The sequence below is a fragment of the Abrus precatorius genome, unplaced genomic scaffold, assembly GCF_003935025.1.
Source record: "Abrus precatorius isolate BTA unplaced genomic scaffold, Abrus_2018 Scaffold10, whole genome shotgun sequence".
Classification (NCBI taxonomy): domain Eukaryota; kingdom Viridiplantae; phylum Streptophyta; class Magnoliopsida; order Fabales; family Fabaceae; genus Abrus; species Abrus precatorius.
In genome coordinates, this window is record NW_020874292.1 from 34407693 (window position 1) to 34426934 (window position 19242).

Sequence of the window (19242 nt, forward strand, 5' to 3'; positions counted from 1 at the left end):
TCATGTCATGCTCCTACTATGCAGTATTTCCCATAAGTCTTCATTGTCACTCTATGATCCAGTCGACTACATAATCCGCGACCTAATTCTTAGCCGTCACTACTTGGAGTGGCATCACCTTTTCTTCATGGCCCAATTTTTTTTGAACCACCCATTTTTCAAGATTGTTATTCACACCATCTTTTTAATTATCTCCCCCATACATTTAATTAGGACTTTCAGAATTTAATTTTTGATAGTATTTTAATACTTTTGTAAACTAAATTTCAAAAATGATTGGCAAATGATGTAACGTTCCAGATTTTTAATAATATTTTAATTACTATATATCTATATATATGGAGTTTTCCATGTGTTTGTATGATTAATTATATGATGATGATGTGTATTGGATGGTAGTGTGAATGCATGAGGTAGATATATGTGTATACGTGAGATGAATATGGATGCATATAAATATGTTTATATATAATTGGACTGGATTGATTGGGCTGAGAAATAGGTTAAGTGTGTAATAATTGGGTGTTCTCGCTGTAGCAAGAGGTCTCTTACTGCAGCGACAAAGCAACAGTTTATGATATAATTCTAGGTGCAGTCTCGCTGTAGCGAGAGAGTTTCGTTGTAGCGAGATTTTGCAGAAACTAAAATGCAATTTCCTCTGAGATTTTCGCTGTAGCGAGAGAGGATGTCGCTGTAGTGAGGTCCCCTAGCTGTAGCGAGAATGTTGCGACACCTTGTGTATTTAAAGGGTTTAAGGTTGAGAAAAATGTATTTTTTTCATTTTCTCTTCATTTTCTATTGTCAGTTCTTTCAATCCCTAGCCTTTTCACCGATTAAATCGCCTCTTAAGTCGTTGGTGCCCTAGATTGAAGATTGGAATCATGTTTGGAACGTTTGGAGGTGAGTATTTTGAGTTAAGGTTTTCATTTTTTACTTTTTCTTCATCATTCTTGATTTCTCATGGATTATTCCATGTATTTAGGGCAAGAACCCGTGTGAGAGGTGTTTCTACCGTTGATTTCATGGTGGGTCTTCATTCTAAGGTAAGGAGAGTAAATCCCAAACCCTAACCTCTATTAGGTAGTTCAAAGTGGGGAATCCTTACCTACTTAATAATTATCTAAATGTAAATTATAATAAAGGTTTTAAATAAAACGGTTTTCAAGGAACATTAGGATTTTACTAAGTCGACATTGTTAGGAGTGGTCGGAATATGCTATTTGATGCTTTTGGAATAATGGATTATGTTAGGTCCTAGGGTAGACAACTTTATTATTATTATTGAGAAGATGTGCATGTTGAATCATATGATTGGGCTGAGTCCGGAGGTGTTCGACCTCCGGCACATTATATTAATTTGTGTGATGTATAAACTGTTGAGAATTTCTATGTTGAGTGTTTATTGATGGTTGTGGTATGTAGATATTGGTTGAACTAGGTTGTAATGAAAAGTGTTAGAGTATTGTGAATGAATGAGTTGGTTAGTGGTTCCGTGAATTGCTGAATGTTGTGATGTTTGAAGCATGATATATTTATGTTGTTGATAATTGGGTATGCCAAATAAGTGAAATTATGTTATTGATATGAGTGTTTGACTATTTTTAAATAAAGAAAATATTTTGTGTAATGTGCTCACGGTGCCACAGTGAGCATGGTTAAGTGTGGTGAGCACATGTATGAATGAATTAATTGAAATGCTGAAAAAAGTGATTATAATACGAGAGTCGAAATAGATGAATGGATGTGATTGCAATACAGGTATTGCGGTATGACTCAAAGGATGTACTCATAATATATGTATTGTAATATGTCAAGTTATTTGGTCAAGACTCACGTATTATGACACATGCCCTATCAAAGGGTGTGTAAAGGATTGAGAAATTGTAGTGGTGAGTTTAGATAGCTACATAAATACAAATAGGAGTATAGAGTCCGGATAAGATTGAAAAAATCTTGGAGAAATAAAGGTGGTGAATGCTAAGTGTGAACAAGTGCACAATGATTTGCTGAAAATGGAAGCATTCACAGGGCACACACTCGTTTTTTGACGAGACTCCTAACTATACCTTTACTAGAAGGGGTTGGGTCGGCACACGTGTATCCGTGTTGCTGCGGCTAACCGACGACTATCTAAACTATGAAGTCCTCAAAGGATCCTAGAGGCATTGGATATGAAAATAAAATTAATGTGAAAGTGTGATGTTTATGAAGTAGTATAAGAGTCGTACGGTTATAATATATGCATTGTAACATGTCAGTTGATGTTGTTGCGATATATGTGTTGTAATACATCGACGGGTGCAATTAGGACAGATGTATTGTGACATATCGATTGACGTGGTATAATACATGTATTATGACGTATTTTTATAAAAAGATGCATGATATAAAGTGATGAACATGATTGATTGTTTGTTCTGTGTGTGCTCCTTTGTAATGACAACTTGAATGATTTGAGGGTTAATGCTAATTTAATTTATGTTACATAATATTCGTAGTACAATACATACATGTAAGTACTTTGTTTATATTAAACCAGAGATTTAGTGGGACGAGAGATACTCACTTTTACTAATATTTTTAGGTAATAAAAGTGAAGAAATGGAGATGTATAATCCATCCTCTGATCATAATCCAATAGTATTAGAAGAAAGACTGTTTTATAGGGACTAAGTCATTTGAGAAATTGTATTGTTTTATTAAATTATAATTTGAGTTTACCAAAATTTGTAAATGACTTTAATGTTAGATTTCAGAATTTAAATCCTCAAGCAGATTTTAGTTGTAAAGAATATTTTGGAAATGTTCTTGGTGAAAATTCAAAAATTATATGTATTCAAAATGAACTGAATGAATCAATAGAAGTAAAGTTGAGTTTTATTTTATTATTTTAAGATTTCAAAGTTTTACCTTTGGAGGCTTGATTTCTTTTAAAATTTTATGAAATTTTTATAAAAAAATATAAAATTTTGTCTTTATTTTATTATTAACTCCATGAATAGAAATGAATCTATTTTTATTTGCCATAATTTTTTTTTATTTTTAAATAAAGAAAATAAAGGCGTTACAAATGACTTATGGAATTTAATTTTTAGAAGGTATAAAATTACTTTTAAAAATCAAATTCGGTCATTTGTAAATCATTTTTGCAAAATAGTTTTTGAAAGCTATTAAACGCATTTTTAAATTAAATTTCAGAAGTTATAATAAAACATGTGGCGAGGATAGCAAAAAACGGTAGTGTTAATAGTAATCTGCCGTTTTTTTTTTTCTATTCACACTACCCTCAAATTTGTACTTTCATCCAGTTTGAAGATATATTTCTGGAACTATAAATAAATTCCAGAAACTAGTTTCCAGAAAGTTGATAATTTATGAAATAACATTCTGGAAACTTCAAAAGCTCTTAAAAACACTTTGAATAAATTTTTTGAAAGTTGATTTTAATTGCTTTTGAAATTAAGTTTTCTAAAACAAAAATAATGTTTTTTCAGAAAAGAAGAAAACTGGTTTTGAGAGTATTTTTGAAATAAAAAGTTTCATAAAAAAAAGTGCATTTACAGAAGAGTTACAAAAAGCTTGGGCCTTCGTTCATTCATTGGCGCACCTAAAACCAAAGTCCAACTGCATCAATGACGCAACATTGCCCTCTAATCATCATCAATGTTGTTAAATTACGAAGGTGTTCGATTCTCTACTCATAATTTTTTTTTTTACCAAATTCAACTATTATGAAAAATTGGCCTAGTTCGACCAACCCGGTTCTACCGATTCAACATAGATTCACATGCACCAAAGATCAGTGCATCATCACCCATGGATGAATGTGGCAACAAAACCTCCAGGCCGATCCTAATACAAGCCATTAGGAATGAAAACAGAAAATGGCTTATTTTATAAGAATTAAAATTATATTTAGAGCAGTGCTGTTAAATATCCAACACAGAGGTGCAATAGCAATATGATATAGTGAAGTAGATGCTACTTCTAAGACAAAGAAAGGTTTAGTAAGAGCATCTTCAACTTAAAGAGGAAAAGAAAAGTGGTTGAAATAAGGTCCTTGAAACCAATCACTACTCCACACAGTATATTGTAGAGACCGAAATCAAGTGTTTTGGAACCCACTTCCACTTTGGTGCGAAGACATATAAAACTGTCATTCACTTTGAAATAGAGACCAAAATTATTTATCTAGACAGATCTGTAACCAATATCATTGACATTACTATCAAGGGCATGCAAATGTATACCACTTGAAGCCTCCAGTATCAAATTTTCTTTATTCTTTTTTCTCTACAGAATTATTCGAGAGAGGCGAAAGTGACTATTATTTTACTACCTGATGGGATGAACATACACGGTAGGACAGGCATGATATCATGATGAATTATCATTAGTTTAAAATTGACATCATAATTAGCAGCAGTTGCTCCAATATGGTTTCCCTCAAAGATTGATAAGAGGTTCAAGGAAAAATAAAATGAGGGTCTTTGCTCTAGTAATGCTGCATCATAATCATTACCCAAAGAAGGCTCTAGCATGAGAAGAAAAATATCTAGGTTGTAATTATGAACATTTGGAACATCTCTCATATGCAAGCACCAAAGATAAACAAGAGGTACGAGCAACAAACACCTATTAGATAACAGTTGGTGTAAGTAACAATGCTTCAAGTCTTCAATAGCCACCATGGCTTCTGAATTAATTAAAAACATTGGGACAATGCACCTTTGTTATGTATATAAAGTCTCTCCGGCCTATGCTACAAAGATGTTCCTCCCAATCTTGAATTGGTATAGCCCAGACTAATGAGTTTCTGTACCAATATTTTCTCAGCTTCGATCTGCAATCCATGAAATTTACAAAAAATATAAATAAATGTAGAGAAATTTAAAATGAATTTATAAATAAACATGCATGTGTGACTGTGAATAAGTGAAAGAGAAACCAGACCTCAAGCATGGGGCTATTTTTCGGAATATTACAAGCCAAAATTATATTGAGACCGGTCTTCAACACTGTTATAACAAATTAAGTTAATTCATGAACTAGGAGAATAATTTTCTAACTAGCAAACATGATGATAATTACCTAATCGATTAGCAATGCCAGAACCTGTATTATCAGAAGCCACACCAAGTATGGAAGTTACAGATACCATATTGTTCTGCATTTAACACCACAAAAAGTGATCCTTGTATATTCTTGAAACATACTCATAATGAGCTTAACGGAATGAGACAACTTACAGGACGAGTTGTAGCTGCTGCATACATGTGTCCCAATTTCGCAGAGTTGTAACCAACCCACACATAAATCTACAATAACCATTCACTTCAAAATAATGTTAGCAGAAAAAAAAAATAAAAAATCAAAGCTTTGAAAGATAATAACTTGCATTATAGCACAAAATGTCTTATCAAAATTTCATACTTCTCCTAACCAAAAGTGATCACAAAAGTGGAATTGGTCTAAAGCCATGTTTGTGAATAACCCAATTGAAGAAACATACTGCTTTTTTATGGGTTTTGATTTAAAAAAAAAAAAAGAAGCGAATCTCTTGAAACATAAATAAGAGAGTTTGATGGCGGAGAAAACCTGTTTGGGAAAGCGAATGATCTGAAAATGGAGGCTAACATCATTGACAAGTTCAGAAAAGCTAGTGACCTGTAATTGACCCAGTGCCAGTGCATGTACTTCACCCTTCTCCTGCAGTTTCAACTCTTCGATCCCTCTCTCCAATCCTTCAGAATCCATTATCGTGACATAAAACTGCAAAACCAAAATCTCCCGGTAACATATTTCCAACCCTATATATATATATATATATATAAATTGACATAAAACTAAGCCAAATTCATTCTAATCAGTGTATTAGATTTTAAAATCAAGCCATTTTTTTTATTCAAAACCAATTTTGATTTATTTTAATATATCATATTAAAATTTATTAAAATAAATTATAAATAATTTATAATTTTTTAAAACTTTTTCTTAAATTTAAATTAAAAATAAATAAATAAAAGTATTATATTATATTTATATATGTATTTTGAATTAGATGACATGTATATTTTAAAAGTAATAATATTGTTGGAGTCGAGTGACTCACCTCATTGAATCTGGTTAATTGAATAAGTTGGTCTAATTCAATTTAAAAATTGTGTTGTAATTAATTATTAATTATTATTTTAAAAATGGGTTTAAAATAAGTACATTGTGAACAAGGCCTATTAATACAGTTAACGTTTTATGCTATTGGGCTCACGTAGCCTACCCAAAACTTTTTGCATGGGGCTTCTTATCGAGTTCGGAATTGAATTAGCCTACAGCAAAAAAGAAAAAAAAATTTAGGGATTAGGGTTTTTGGTGCGTTCGTTCCTGCTATTCTATCCTTTGACAAAAAGAAAAGAGCTATTTAATACTTATACATCAAGAAAAATTTATGATTGACCAAAAAACAAAGAAAACAATTATTTATGTTGTGCTATTTTTGGTAGAAACTAACTTTTAATAAGAGTTGTTTAATGCTTTTAGTTTATCTCTCTTTGAACAGCATTTAATAATTTGTATTACTTTATATTGTAGTATTACATAATAGCTTTGTTATGATACATTGTTGTACTGTAAATGCTGTATTATTATCTGTCTAATTATAACTGAATCATCATTTAACTAAAAAAATATTTACACAAATAAATAAAGAGGGTTTGATTAGTGACAAAAAAATTATTATCTTGTCCACTTAAGAAATTAGAAAACCAATTACTTTTACGTTATTAGTATTATTATTATTATCAGCAATGCTCGTAGAGATTATCTGATGGTCATATCATACATAATCATAGAAGTTAGCTTTTGTGAAATCCATGTTTGATTATAGTATTAACATATTGAGTTTGTAAACAACGTAACTTAAAGTTGAATTCAGCATTATAGATGAAGAATAACTTCAACTTGGTTATTGAAATTTGTTCAAATCCAAATTTGTAGATACATAGAAAGTGCTGATGACTATTTTTTTTGTCTTTTTGAGTCGTCTTTGGTGTAATTTCTTTTGTCATTCTCATCTAATTTGAAAATAAAAGACCCAAAGTATGATATATATGCTTTTCTTTTTTTAGATGTTTTAAGATTTAATCAATTAAACTGAAGATAACTGACTAGACATCTACCATTATCGTTCAACTGTATCAGATTAGCCCAAAATTTATACAATTAAGAAGTTTGTATTAAAATAATTTATCTTTTTCTTTAAAGTTTGAAGTTGAACATTTGTTTAATAATTAATAATGAAAGAGATGTATTTTTAAGTAGGAACTTGTCCCTTTTCTATATCAATATCCCTCTATTATGCGTAGAATTCATAATTATCTGAAATTATTGTGAAACCATTTTGATATACTAATAAATTGATAAACATTTCATATACATGTGACAAGAAGGAAATCTAAAAATAGTAATTAATATTTAGCCTTTGTTACAGAAGAATGATTAATAATAATCAGTTATTAATATGTACGAAAGTCATATATTAGTATAAAATTTGTTTAAGAAAAACATTTAGTTACTGTTTATAAATTAATAATATCTATTAAATAATTAGTAATTAACTAATAATTTTGTCGTTTAAACTTTTGTTTGTGTGTGTGTGAAACCTTTTAAGAAAACAAAGACTTGAATCTGGCGCCGGCTCCTATCTGCACAACGTGTATCATGAAACTCCTTGAATCACCTACCGACAAGTTGAAGAGGATAAATATATATATAAATTAAGAAATTTAGATAATATTTATAATAAATTTTTATTATTTTATTTTAAAAAATTGTTAACATAATAATAATAATGATGATGATGATGATTTTTTAACACCTATTAGAAAAGAAAAGAAAAACTAAAACGTGCTGGTAGAGGTATATGGTTTTTAATGTTTTTATTGACTTTGAAACTTCACCAACGAAACTAATAACAAGAAGGCTAAAGATAATTAGACATATAGTATTTTTATTGAACTTCTAAGATACCTTCAATCTGCACAAACACATCTTTAGGTAAGAGATTGTGGTCAACATCATAACAAATACCTACTACCTTAAAAATTGGAAAAATATCATGTAAATATGGAAAACTATTAATTTCTTCACTTAGTTATTAAGATACATGAATAAAAGAGAGAGTTACAAATAAGCCTGAACCAGAGGCACCTCTTGATTAACTACTAAACAATTGCATTTGGACAAGTTTAGGATATATTCTGCACATGGAAACTCATTTTTATATAATTATTACAATTGCATATAAAATAGACGAACGAAATAGAAAAAGCAGTTTCAACAACTAGCAGCCAGCACAAATGCACAATTTGATTAGTAACAGTGGCATAAGAGGACATTTGAAATAGTTTATAAAAATAGTGTCAAATTTTACAATTTTTTAAAAATTTAATGAATTTCATATCATAAGCTCTTATTATACTTATGTAATGAGAATCTATTAAATAATGTTACAAAAAGAATTATTTATTCAAATGCGCCATTAAACTAGAATGATATTGTTGCATAACACTTGCCAATGTTGAATAGTGCTAATGTCTTAAAAGGCACAGCCACATTTAGATTTTGACATTCCACCATCCAGAATTTCCAGCCTAGTGGTTCAGATGATTGAAGAATCTCTTGCAATAGAACTGGGATCAGGGCACAATACCTGAGCTAGCTATTTCTAGGAAAGCTTCCTCTAGGACCTCACTTCCAACACCATAAGATTCTTATCCATGGACTAAGAACAAATCTTTTGAATTAGTCCCATGATAGTCACTTTTTAATTGAAAGCAAATCTATGCTGGTAGACCATATAATCCAATTATGATTGTTCTTTATGCAATATTTTAGTCCTAGTCTGAATCTTGTTCAGTTGGATTTGATTAAGGGATTTTTGCTTTTGAAGGTTTATGACTAGGTCTAATCTAATTAATGCTGAAGACTTTCCCCTTTATTATTATTTTTTTAAACAAGTATTGTCTTGGTGTACAACTTTGTTAACCCTTAAGAATATTTAACTTTAGGATGGGTCCCAATAGCAGTTGTGCAGTGAAAATTTAGGACATGGAGGACCCTTTAGAAGGGTCAAGACACATAGGGCAAGCAACAGATATAAATTGAATTGAGGGGTACTTTTTTTTTTCTTTGGGTAAAAATGATTCTGAATGCATTAAAGAAGTGAATGATTTGTGCACACGTCTCATTTATTTCTTATTTCATCAAAGTACAAAACTCACTTCTTTTTGAACCTAAGTTGTGATGAAATCTAACCACACAAAGCAAATGTGGTTGAAAGGTTGACTCTTCATTTTGCTTCCTTGAAAAACCCAACCTGAAAATTGTCGGCAGAAGACAGGGCTCAACAATTGTTTAGTTTATCTGTGAGAATATGCTATGACCAATGCCTCTTTGTTTATTTAGTTACCCAATATAAGGTATAGAAGAATATAAGAAATAAAAATTTTAATTATGTTGATTTGCCAAAATTGTTATTAAGTATTATATATCAGCTATTTGATTTTTTTTATAAGCTATATTAACTATATTTTGGTAAATGGGGAAAGCAACAAAAGAAGCAGAACTAACACCTACAACATCCAAAATCAAAAATGTGTCAACTTCATGAGATCACGAAAAGTCAAATTTATTATGTTCAATAACAATGAGTGACTAAATTGTTGTTGGAATATTGGAACATGGATTATTTTCATAAATGATAAATATAAACTTCCCTTCAGTAAAAATAATAAATATAAATTGATATACATATTTTCCCCTTATGTTCATAAATAATTTAATAGCTCTTCCCACTTATTAAGAAACCCCCATAAAGTATAAATGTTCATTTGTAGGTTTATAGCCTCTTCGTGTTTGATTTGAAAATATTTATTTTTCTTATCTGTCTCGCGCTATGATTTTGTACATTTGAGATTATGAGTAGCTAACACAATTTAATTAAATATTATTTTTATCATATGAGACTTTTACCATATATTCAATTATATTTTTTCTAAAATAAGATAAACATTATTTAGACAGTTATATTAAATAATTTTTATTTAAAAGTGTTTATAAAAATCATAAAACAAACATGACTTGTGTAAATTTTATTTCATAAGTTAACTAAATAGACTTTTATATGTGAAGAGTCAAGTATTTACTAGTTAATTATAGTTTAAGGTGAATTAAACTATTGTTTTTTACTTACATTTAACCTTCTTTTAATTATTTATGAGACAAAATTGTACTGTCAATTTTGTTTCCAAACCCCTGGCTTAAAGCTCAAAATCATAGACAATTAAAATAATAATGAATTTAACTTATGTCAATATATATATTTTTTTCACATTTTCATTAATAAATGATTCAAACATTCATTTTTTAATGGTTATAATATCCATCAAACACAGAAAACATACTTAACTTGTAGAAATCCAGTGTTAACAGGAGTGGAGTAAATTAATATACATATACTAGCAATCATTTGATTGTATGATTGGAATACAGAAAGAGGACATAAAGTGGTGCAACCACGTAACTCAAATAATCAAGTACTGTTCCATCAACATCCACCAATGCAATTATGCAAACATATGTATCACTCATATTCCTAATTAATTAACACTCTTTATCCATCTCAGCTACCTTTATGGAATATGTCTGTTCAAAAACACTCTTCCTTCATTTTTTATTAGTACAAAAGAAGAAACATTTCCTTCTATTTATCTGTTTCGTCCCTTCTATGTATAAACTTTCACCTTTCTTTTCATTCATATCAATTCTGTAACGAATTATAATAGAATAATAGAAGAAATAAACTTGAGTGTATAAGCAGTACATAATTGAGGTAAAGAATGAACTGAGAAAGAAAAGTTTACTAGTAATTATTTTTTTAAAAACAGTAATCTAAGAATGTATAGAAAACGGAAGTAAGTGTTAAATAATAATAAAACTATATGTCATAAGTAAAAAATATAATCGATATTCTCTTTCTTAAAAAGTGAGGAGTCTATTTTATTGAATAAAGATTGATTATACAGAAGATTTCTTTTTGGTGAACGGAATAATATATATAAGATTATTAGTGGACAATATGGAAGAAGCGAAATCACTTGCACTGATATAGAAGCATTTGCAAATTTTCTCTAAATCGTGAGATTCTTTATGTTAAATTGCAATTAAATATCCTTGACCTCCCACTTTAATAGGCTTTAGAACAAAAGTTGTGCTGTGACAGAATATTTACACACTCACTATTCTTTTTTTATGGGCCCCATTAATTTAAATTGATGAAAAAGGACTGCATTAGTAAGAAATTATAAATCATAATTAAAGCAAAAATAGAAAGTTAAACCAAATAATTATCAGGATTGTAAGATCTGGTTTGAAACTAGCTCATAATAATCCTGTGAAAGCCACATATATATCTCACTAAATGAACAAATCATGGGCACGTGCATTTTTGTTTAAAGCAAATTTCAATCACTCATATAATCTATGAAATATTAAAAGAAAAAAATTGATCATTAATTTTTATATTAAATGACTAAGCTTGATCAATGAAAAATTAAATTAGTTAATAAAAATTAAAATAACAAACTTGTGATTGATTACTTTTTTGCAATAAAGATTTTACTCGAAGGGATACAAATAAATAAATAATACAGAAAAATATTGAATTAAATCAGATTTTAGCTTGTGATACTCAGACATTGTCCATTGTGGGCTCACAAAAATAAACAAGAACGAGTGCATAGCTGCAGCATACTTATAAATATACATACCTTATATAAGTCACACTTATAAATAGTTTATGTAAATTTGAAAGCACTATTATACAAATGCAAAATGTACAACTCATTCATTTATTAGTTAAAATTTATTAAAAATTATAAAATTATAAATTTTAATAAATAAAAACCAATAATTAACAACGTATTAAAAAAATAAGTTATGGGTTACTTTCAATTCTCATAACTAAATTGAAACGTGAAGCAATATGAAGCATTCTACGGCTTGAAACAAATGCAACAGAGACAGATAGGTAAACTACACGTCTTGCTGAGTCACAAGGATGTTCTATTTGGATGGACACATGGCAGTGAAAACGGAGAATGGTTCAAATAAGCACTTCTTGAAAACGCACTTAAACAAAGAGGAAGAGAACAAGTTTGCTTAAAATGGGACCACAGAAACAAAACAGAAGCCTGGCTTGTGTGTCATAGCAACGTATGCAAACTTTGGTCTTTGGAACCAATCATTACTCCACACAGTGTATTGTAGCCTTCTGTTAAAAATGTCTAAGGATGACACATTTTTTTTATTGCAAATGTGTGACTTTATTTCCCTTTCACTCATTCACGTGTTGCTCCTCTTCCTCCTCAAGAGAGAGTGATTCCTCTGCAACATTTTGAAGACCCTTCATCATCCCTTATTGGGTATGTAGTTAAGTGCTGCTTTCAGCAAAAGTTTTGTTGCTTGGACCCTTCTGATTTTCCCTGTGGAGCTTTTTTTCTCTCTTTTGCTTTCCTTTTATAATAATGCATCAAATTATATATATAATTTTATGACCTATTTGTTTACCAATTAAAGGTTAGTTTTTACGTTTTTTTAATGCACTGAGACTTTTCTTGATTTGGTGCTTTTATCTTCACAATCATTTTTTATTTTGAAATGGACTTTTTTTTATGCATAACTTCATAGTACATTAAATGGTAATGATATTTTTTTGCTTTGGTTACAGGCACTATATTTTGTTGCAAAAAGAGTTTATTGAAAAGAGAAAAAAAGTTACTTCAACTTAACTCGTTGGAAATGAAAATACATATAAGGCACGAATCTAATTTATTGTATATTTTAGCTTTAACAATCAAGATAATTGTTATTATATCAATTTAGTAATTTAAACAATCATTATTTACTAATTTTAAAAATTAAATTAAGTGAAGATGATAATTTAAAAAACTAATTTGATATATTATTTTTGTTTGTTTGTCCCCTTTGAATAAGGAAAGTTAGAAAATGAAACTAGAATTGAATGTTTGGACGCAGTTTACGGGTGATGAACATCCATGGACACAGCTGGAATAATCATTGTTAGATAGGGGTATTATGGACTATGAGAAAATTGATGTGGTGTCCAGTCTGTTTCTTTGACTATCCAGCCTACTGAATCGAATAATAACAAAATAAGATAAAATAAACATGAAAATTGAATTTAGTAATTTACGCAATTCAATGGTATGAAATTTTTCATAAAAAACGAAGCTTGTCGTATACAGTTTAGATAAAATTATATATCAGTGTTTGTTTCCCATGAATTAATCAAACACCTGTTACTTCACCTTTACCAATTATTAAAAAGTTAACAATTCTGATATTCAAAAACTTGGCATTACATGTAAAATTTGCTTGAAATGTGCTATTGGTTCTGTGATATGAAAACTTTCTAGAATAACCAGTAATTGGACATATATATTTTTTACATTATTTTCATATTAATAAAAGATGACTTAATTATTAAGTCAGGGACTCGTAATCTATTATAGATAAACTATTAACATATTACTGTTATTCTTTCTATTATCAATTTATATAGTACATGCAATAATAATTATATGAAAATTTTAGCGTGCTAAAATCATTTATGAATAATAATAAATAGTATCAATAATATATGAAGAAGAGAAATAGTAAAGACAGAAACAGGAAGAAAGAGAGTGAAAGGAGGAGAGTGTGGAGGGTGAAGAAATTTGAAGAAACAGCAAAGAAAGTTTCTATTTTGATGCCTTCTCTTTTACTGTATGTAATGTGAGTCATGTCACTTCCCATCACCTACCACTGATGATTCCATGCCTTCATATTAACCCCACCATTTGCCTCTTCTCAGAATTTCATGTGCCTATTGTGTTCTCTAATTCCCTCCAACAGCACCACAAGGCTTGGAGGGGGAGGAAGGGAAGTGTCTCTGAAGTTTCATTTCAGATTGGAAACAGACACCCTTTTGAGCATTTGAGAAAACCCAGAAGGCAAAATCTCACATTGGTAAGATTTTCACAGTGGGTTTGAGCTTGGGGTGCTCCCATGGCTTCACACCCAAGAGGTTTTAGGGAGCATAAGAGATCCAGTGTTTAAGTTGCTTCAGTTTTTGAGGAGGAGCTGAGGAAATCCGCGCAGGATTTGAGTTGTGAACAGGTATTCATTGAACCTTTTTGCAGTTCCAAAGAGTTTTTGCTTCTTTTTTACTTAATATGCGTTTCTTTTTTCAAAAGAAAATTTGCAATGTTGATGGTTAAAACCAAGGAGACGTTAACAAATGATGGTTCCTTCTTTTGTTTTTTTCTCATTGGTTGTCTAGCAACTTGGCTCAATTATTTTGGATTAGCTGGATTTGAAATTTTATTGGGATTATCTTTTCCTGGGTACAAAGAGAACAAAGTTCCAGTCTTTCTCGCTTATTTGGTGCTCAAGCGTTATTTAAGAATCATTATTCTTTGTTTCTATGCTCTTTTGGCTTCTTACTATTTTGTATTTTGCAATAAGTTTGAAATCGAAGTGTCAGACTTTTCTCTGGTTCCTATGTATTTATTGGGATGTGAATACTTGACCAAAATGCAGCGTTTGTTTTTCTGAACTTTTCGCCTCATTCTCTCAGGGTAGTGAACTTCTGTTGGTATGTAACCAGCTTTTTCTCCGCTAGTTCTGCACATGGTAGCTGATATAATATAGTTTGTTGCTGAAATTTTTTATTTGCTGGATGTGTGATTAACTTACTCAAACATGGTGTGAGATTTGAGGAATCCAGTAAAGAGTTTTCTTTCCTTACATATAACCTTAGTTAGTCTAGTCAGATGCTTTTTCTTGCTGCTTGATTTGCTGCATGCATCTGGGTGCTTTCTTATATTCTAACACACTGAACTTTTGCAGAGTTATTTGGCAGCAGCAAAATGGCGTCTGATCTGAATTCCGGGTTGTCCAAGAAAACATTTGTTTTTGGATTGAAAGTGTGGGTATTAATGGGAATATTAGTTGGCTTATTCATCATCATAATTCTTGTGGTGCTATCAATATGTCTTACTTTAAGAAAGAAGTCCAGAAGAGTCAATGGCAAACTTCCCCTTTGCCATGTGTTATCTGTTTCGGAAGATATCAAAGAAATAAAAGTTGATCAAGTTTCAGCAAATAATCATCCACAGAATGGTGCTTTTATGAGTCTGAATGACAAATTTGGTGACAGGGAGTCTGAAAAAGTTTTGGTCCAAACAAAGAATGGGGATAATAGCAGTCTATCAGGCTCATTTACTCATTTAGAGAAAGACGCTAATGGCTCTCAATCAGGTGAAGAAAGTGGTGTTAAGAGCTTTTCTGCTTACAGGTCTTCTTCACATCCTATAACTGCACCATCCCCTTTGTCTGGTCTGCCTGAATTCTCTCACCTTGGCTGGGGACACTGGTTTACATTAAGGGACCTAGAACTTGCAACAAACAGGTTTTCAAAAGACAATGTTATTGGTGAGGGTGGATATGGAATTGTTTATCAAGGTCAACTAATCAATGGGAGTCCTGTGGCTATTAAAAAGCTCCTCAATAATTTGTAAGTTTTTTCATTAGCTTGTTTAGTTGCATTGCAATCTTCATATTTATTTTAAAATTTGGACTAGGCTTTAGAATATCATGTTTTGTGTTTTATCAGGATGTCTGTAGATTTAGCTAGTTTATCTAATGACTCTTGATACCCATCATGCAGAGGACAAGCTGAAAAGGAATTCAGGGTGGAGGTTGAGGCTATTGGGCATGTACGGCATAAGAATTTGGTTCGACTTTTGGGCTATTGCATTGAAGGAACTCACAGGTAACAAACTGTTTAGTGTTTGCACTTTATGCGTGTGTTTGACTGTTTGCATGTCTACTTCTTGATTTGATCATTTGACTGACAGCTTAGCTTATCGTTTGGTTAATGTCTCCATTATTATTATATTACAAATCTATTAATTGTTTGAGAAATTAAGTTCAGAAGTCTTTTCTGGGATGGAATTTATTGGTGATTGACATGTATGTCTTGATTTCATTCTTATTGAACCCACTATTAATTTCAGGTTATTGGTTTATGAGTATGTTAACAACGGCAATTTGGAGCAGTGGCTTCATGGAGCCATGCGGCAGCATGGCTTTCTTACTTGGGATGCTCGGATAAAAATTCTCCTTGGAACAGCCAAAGCGTATGCTCATTGTTCCTAGAAGAAAAAAGATTAATCTACTAGTTGTCTTGACTTTATTTTTATTATTATTTTGGTGAATTTTCTTTTGATCTCTGATTATTTTATCTTGTAGGCTGGCTTACTTGCATGAAGCAATTGAGCCAAAAGTTGTGCATCGAGATATTAAGTCCAGCAATATTCTAATTGATGATGAATTTAATGCAAAGATATCTGATTTTGGGCTGGCTAAGTTACTGGGTGCTGGAAAAAGTCATATTACGACTAGAGTTATGGGTACTTTTGGGTAAGCTGCTTGTTTACAAATTTTGGACTTGATTGTTTTCTGTTTAAGAATTAGTTTCTATATAAATGTTTACTTAGGCTTGGTAACATACGTGACTGCATACTTGGTATTTTTTTATATTTTTATGATGCAAATTGAGAAGTTGTATTATATTAATAATCTCTCCGTGTCCCACATAAGAGAAGTGTCATCTCTCCCCTTGTGAGAATTCTTATAGGCTATTAAAGACCTTGTGCTGAAGTGGCATAATTGGCTCATGGAGTCTTTTTTTCTTTATCTTTAGTAAACCATCTTCTTTGGTCATAGTAGGGCTAAGCCCAGGGGCTTCCACAAGGCATCCCTAAGATTCTATCTTGAGAAAAAGGATTTTTTTCCTCTCTACGTATGGGCTGTGGTTTGTTTTTTCTCGGTGGTCTCATACCTGTTATCATAATTAGAATACATGCATACCATACATAGTATAAAGTAGTTCACTTTGGTTTAACAAATTAACTGTCTCTGGTTGACTACTTTTCATGCTTTCATTTCAATTTTGATTTTTGGTATATATCACTCCAGAATATGCTTATTTGGCTTTCCATTTGAAAGGAATGATCAAGTTTTCCCTTTTGCTTTAAAAAATTATTATAAAGTGTCCCCTCTAAATTTCAATTCAACCATACCATAGTACACATTCATTGTCACTCTAAAATTGACAAAGTTTGCCTCTTTGTTCTTTATACTGGTCTAGTTTGCTGATTCTTCTTTTTGTGCTTGCAATTGCATTTTCTCAGATATGTAGCTCCAGAATATGCCAACTCTGGCTTGCTAAACGAGAAGAGCGATGTTTACAGCTTTGGGGTATTGCTCCTTGAAGCAATTACAGGAAGAGACCCAGTAGATTATGGCCGACCAGCAGCTGAGGTGTGTCATTGCATTTTTGTAGAGAAATCATAAATCCTCTAATATTCTTGTATTTATGAACATTCATTCTCTTTTCCATTAAGGTCTTGCTAACCAGTGCCGCAAAGGCTCTTAACCAATAAATAAAAAAGTTTTTGTTTGAAAATCATGTTGGAGGTGCATTAGAAATCATGGTGAGAATGCATTAATAATACTTTTTGATAAAAACGTTCCGTTTTTTATTTATTGACTAATGTCCTAGGTTAGGGCATTGGTTAGCATTCGCCTTACTATTATTATATGGCTTAACGAAAATTCTGAATTTGACGCCTCAGAAAATTCGTTTGGGGTACACAGCAACTTTATTTATTTCATAATTTTCTTTCTATTCCAACAGTTTTGACTCATTACAATCATTACTTTCCTTAATACTATGACGTGGTTCTTGTAGGTAAATTTGGTTGACTGGCTCAAGATGATGGTAGGGTGTCGGCGCTCAGAAGAGGTGGTAGACCCCAACATTGAGACTAGGCCATCAACAAGTGCCCTGAAGCGAGCCCTCTTAACTGCTCTTAGGTGTGTTGATCCAGATGCTGAAAAAAGACCAAGGATGAGCCAAGTTGTCCGCATGCTTGAATCAGAGGAATATCCTATACCTCGAGAGGTCCGAATTCTGATTCTTATCTCTAACATCACAATGTGTTTCCAATTTGATTGTGTTTGTTGAGATCACATTGACTACAAATATGGTTAAAGTAGAGCTTATAAAGGCTAAAGACAAACCTCAACTTATGAGCTAGTGAGTTGAGTTAGGCTTAAGCCTAAATTTAAGAGTGTTCTATGAAATTATATTTTGTTCCTTGAAACAACCACATAAAAGACAAACAAAAGTAAAGGGGGAGGATGCGGGAAAAACAAAGTGAATAAAAAAGAAACTACATTTGGAAAATTCATTTTTCTGACATTGATTTTGGGACCCCTTTGAAGCAACCTATTCCATTTTAAAATTTACATTTGGAATGTGGTGTTTATCAAACTTTGTGAGTGACATTTCAGGATCGAAGACGCCGAAGGAGTCAGGCCGGAAACATAGAGCTAGAGACCCAGAGGGAGGCTTCTGATACAGATAAGAGTGACAATCCAGATTCTAAGCCGAATGGCAGGAGCCAACTTGTGCAGTGAATTTCGAGGACAAGGAACATAAGTGAACTGGGAAATTTTGCATTCTTTTGAGCTTATGTAAGTTCTGATGCCTGCCACCTTTTACATTAAAAAACATGGAGCAGGAACCAGTTACTTTGGAATGGTTTATATACTTATTTCTTGTTATAGCTTAGCTGTAGATGTTAGAATGTAGATTCTTGTGGATGAATATGGGACTGGACAAGCTCTTACCAATGTGGTGTGTACAGTTCAATACCATTCTTTTTTCTTTTGTTTTCTTTTCATTTGTTTTATGGTCATGGAGGAACTACCCTTTCTTTCTGGAAGTTCAGAAAAAGATAAGCCGATAGTTCATAATTGCAGTGAAGAGTTTGTTTTTTTTTTTCCTTTCTTTAAGTAAATTAATTCAACTTCCTTTTCATTATTGCACTTATTAAACAAAACTCTTTCTAAAACTTACATAATACTCCTATTTTACTTTACAATATGAATATGAATGGCTTTACTGAAACCCGGGTCTTTAAATTTTATACAAGTAAAAGTTGAGTTTAAGAGTAACATATTTATAAAATAAGAGGATTATGTATACGTTTTAGTAGAATTTTTTTTTTCTTCTAAGAAGTGTAAAATAAAATAAAGTTAAAGTATTTTATA

General features: G+C 31.3%; 2 protein-coding genes across 4 annotated transcripts; one reads left to right on the forward strand and one right to left on the reverse strand.

Moving 5' to 3' along the window:
- Window positions 1–4427: 4427 nt before the first annotated feature.
- On the reverse strand, window positions 4428–5780 carry LOC113852930 (proteasome assembly chaperone 4). Its single transcript, XM_027483331.1, has 5 exons — window positions 5599–5780; window positions 5250–5318; window positions 5092–5167; window positions 4954–5018; window positions 4428–4843 (listed from the first exon to the last, which is right to left on the reverse strand). Exons 1-5 carry the CDS (start codon window positions 5755–5757, stop codon window positions 4763–4765), a joined length of 450 nt encoding a protein of 149 aa, XP_027339132.1. The 5' UTR covers window positions 5758–5780; the 3' UTR covers window positions 4428–4762.
- Window positions 5781–13730: 7950 nt separating this feature from the next.
- Window positions 13731–18948, forward strand: LOC113865091 (probable receptor-like protein kinase At5g18500). 3 transcript variants are annotated; one of them, XM_027499469.1, is made up of 9 exons: window positions 13748–14235; window positions 14968–15270; window positions 15352–15634; window positions 15788–15892; window positions 16137–16259; window positions 16372–16542; window positions 17316–17445; window positions 17876–18088; window positions 18481–18895. In XM_027499469.1, the coding sequence occupies exons 2-9, from the start codon at window positions 14988–14990 to the stop codon at window positions 18604–18606; spliced, it is 1434 nt and encodes a 477-aa protein (XP_027355270.1). In that variant the 5' UTR covers window positions 13748–14235; window positions 14968–14987; the 3' UTR covers window positions 18607–18895. The 3 variants fall into 3 exon arrangements, with proteins under 3 accessions (XP_027355260.1, XP_027355270.1, XP_027355266.1); XM_027499459.1 differs by having other exon boundaries at window positions 13731–14235; window positions 14968–15634; window positions 18481–18948; XM_027499465.1 differs by lacking the exon at window positions 13748–14235 and adding an exon at window positions 14562–14713 and having other exon boundaries at window positions 14968–15634; window positions 18481–18941.
- Window positions 18949–19242: the final 294 nt, after the last annotated feature.

Coding starts and splice junctions, on each gene's coding strand:
- LOC113852930 (XM_027483331.1), bottom strand. CDS start 5,757: ATGGATTCTGAAGGATTGGAGAGAGGGATCGAAGAGTTGAAACTGCAG. Junction 5,319..5,598: donor TCATTCGCTTTCCCAAACAG/GTTTTCTCCGCC, acceptor TGGTTATTGTAG/ATTTATGTGTGGGTTGGTTA. Junction 4,844..4,953: donor AAAATAGCCCCATGCTTGAG/GTCTGGTTTCTC, acceptor CATGGATTGCAG/ATCGAAGCTGAGAAAATATT.
- LOC113865091 (XM_027499459.1), top strand. CDS start 14,988: ATGGCGTCTGATCTGAATTCCGGGTTGTCCAAGAAAACATTTGTTTTT. Junction 15,635..15,787: donor AAAAAGCTCCTCAATAATTT/GTAAGTTTTTTC, acceptor CCCATCATGCAG/AGGACAAGCTGAAAAGGAAT. Junction 18,089..18,480: donor AATATCCTATACCTCGAGAG/GTCCGAATTCTG, acceptor GTGACATTTCAG/GATCGAAGACGCCGAAGGAG.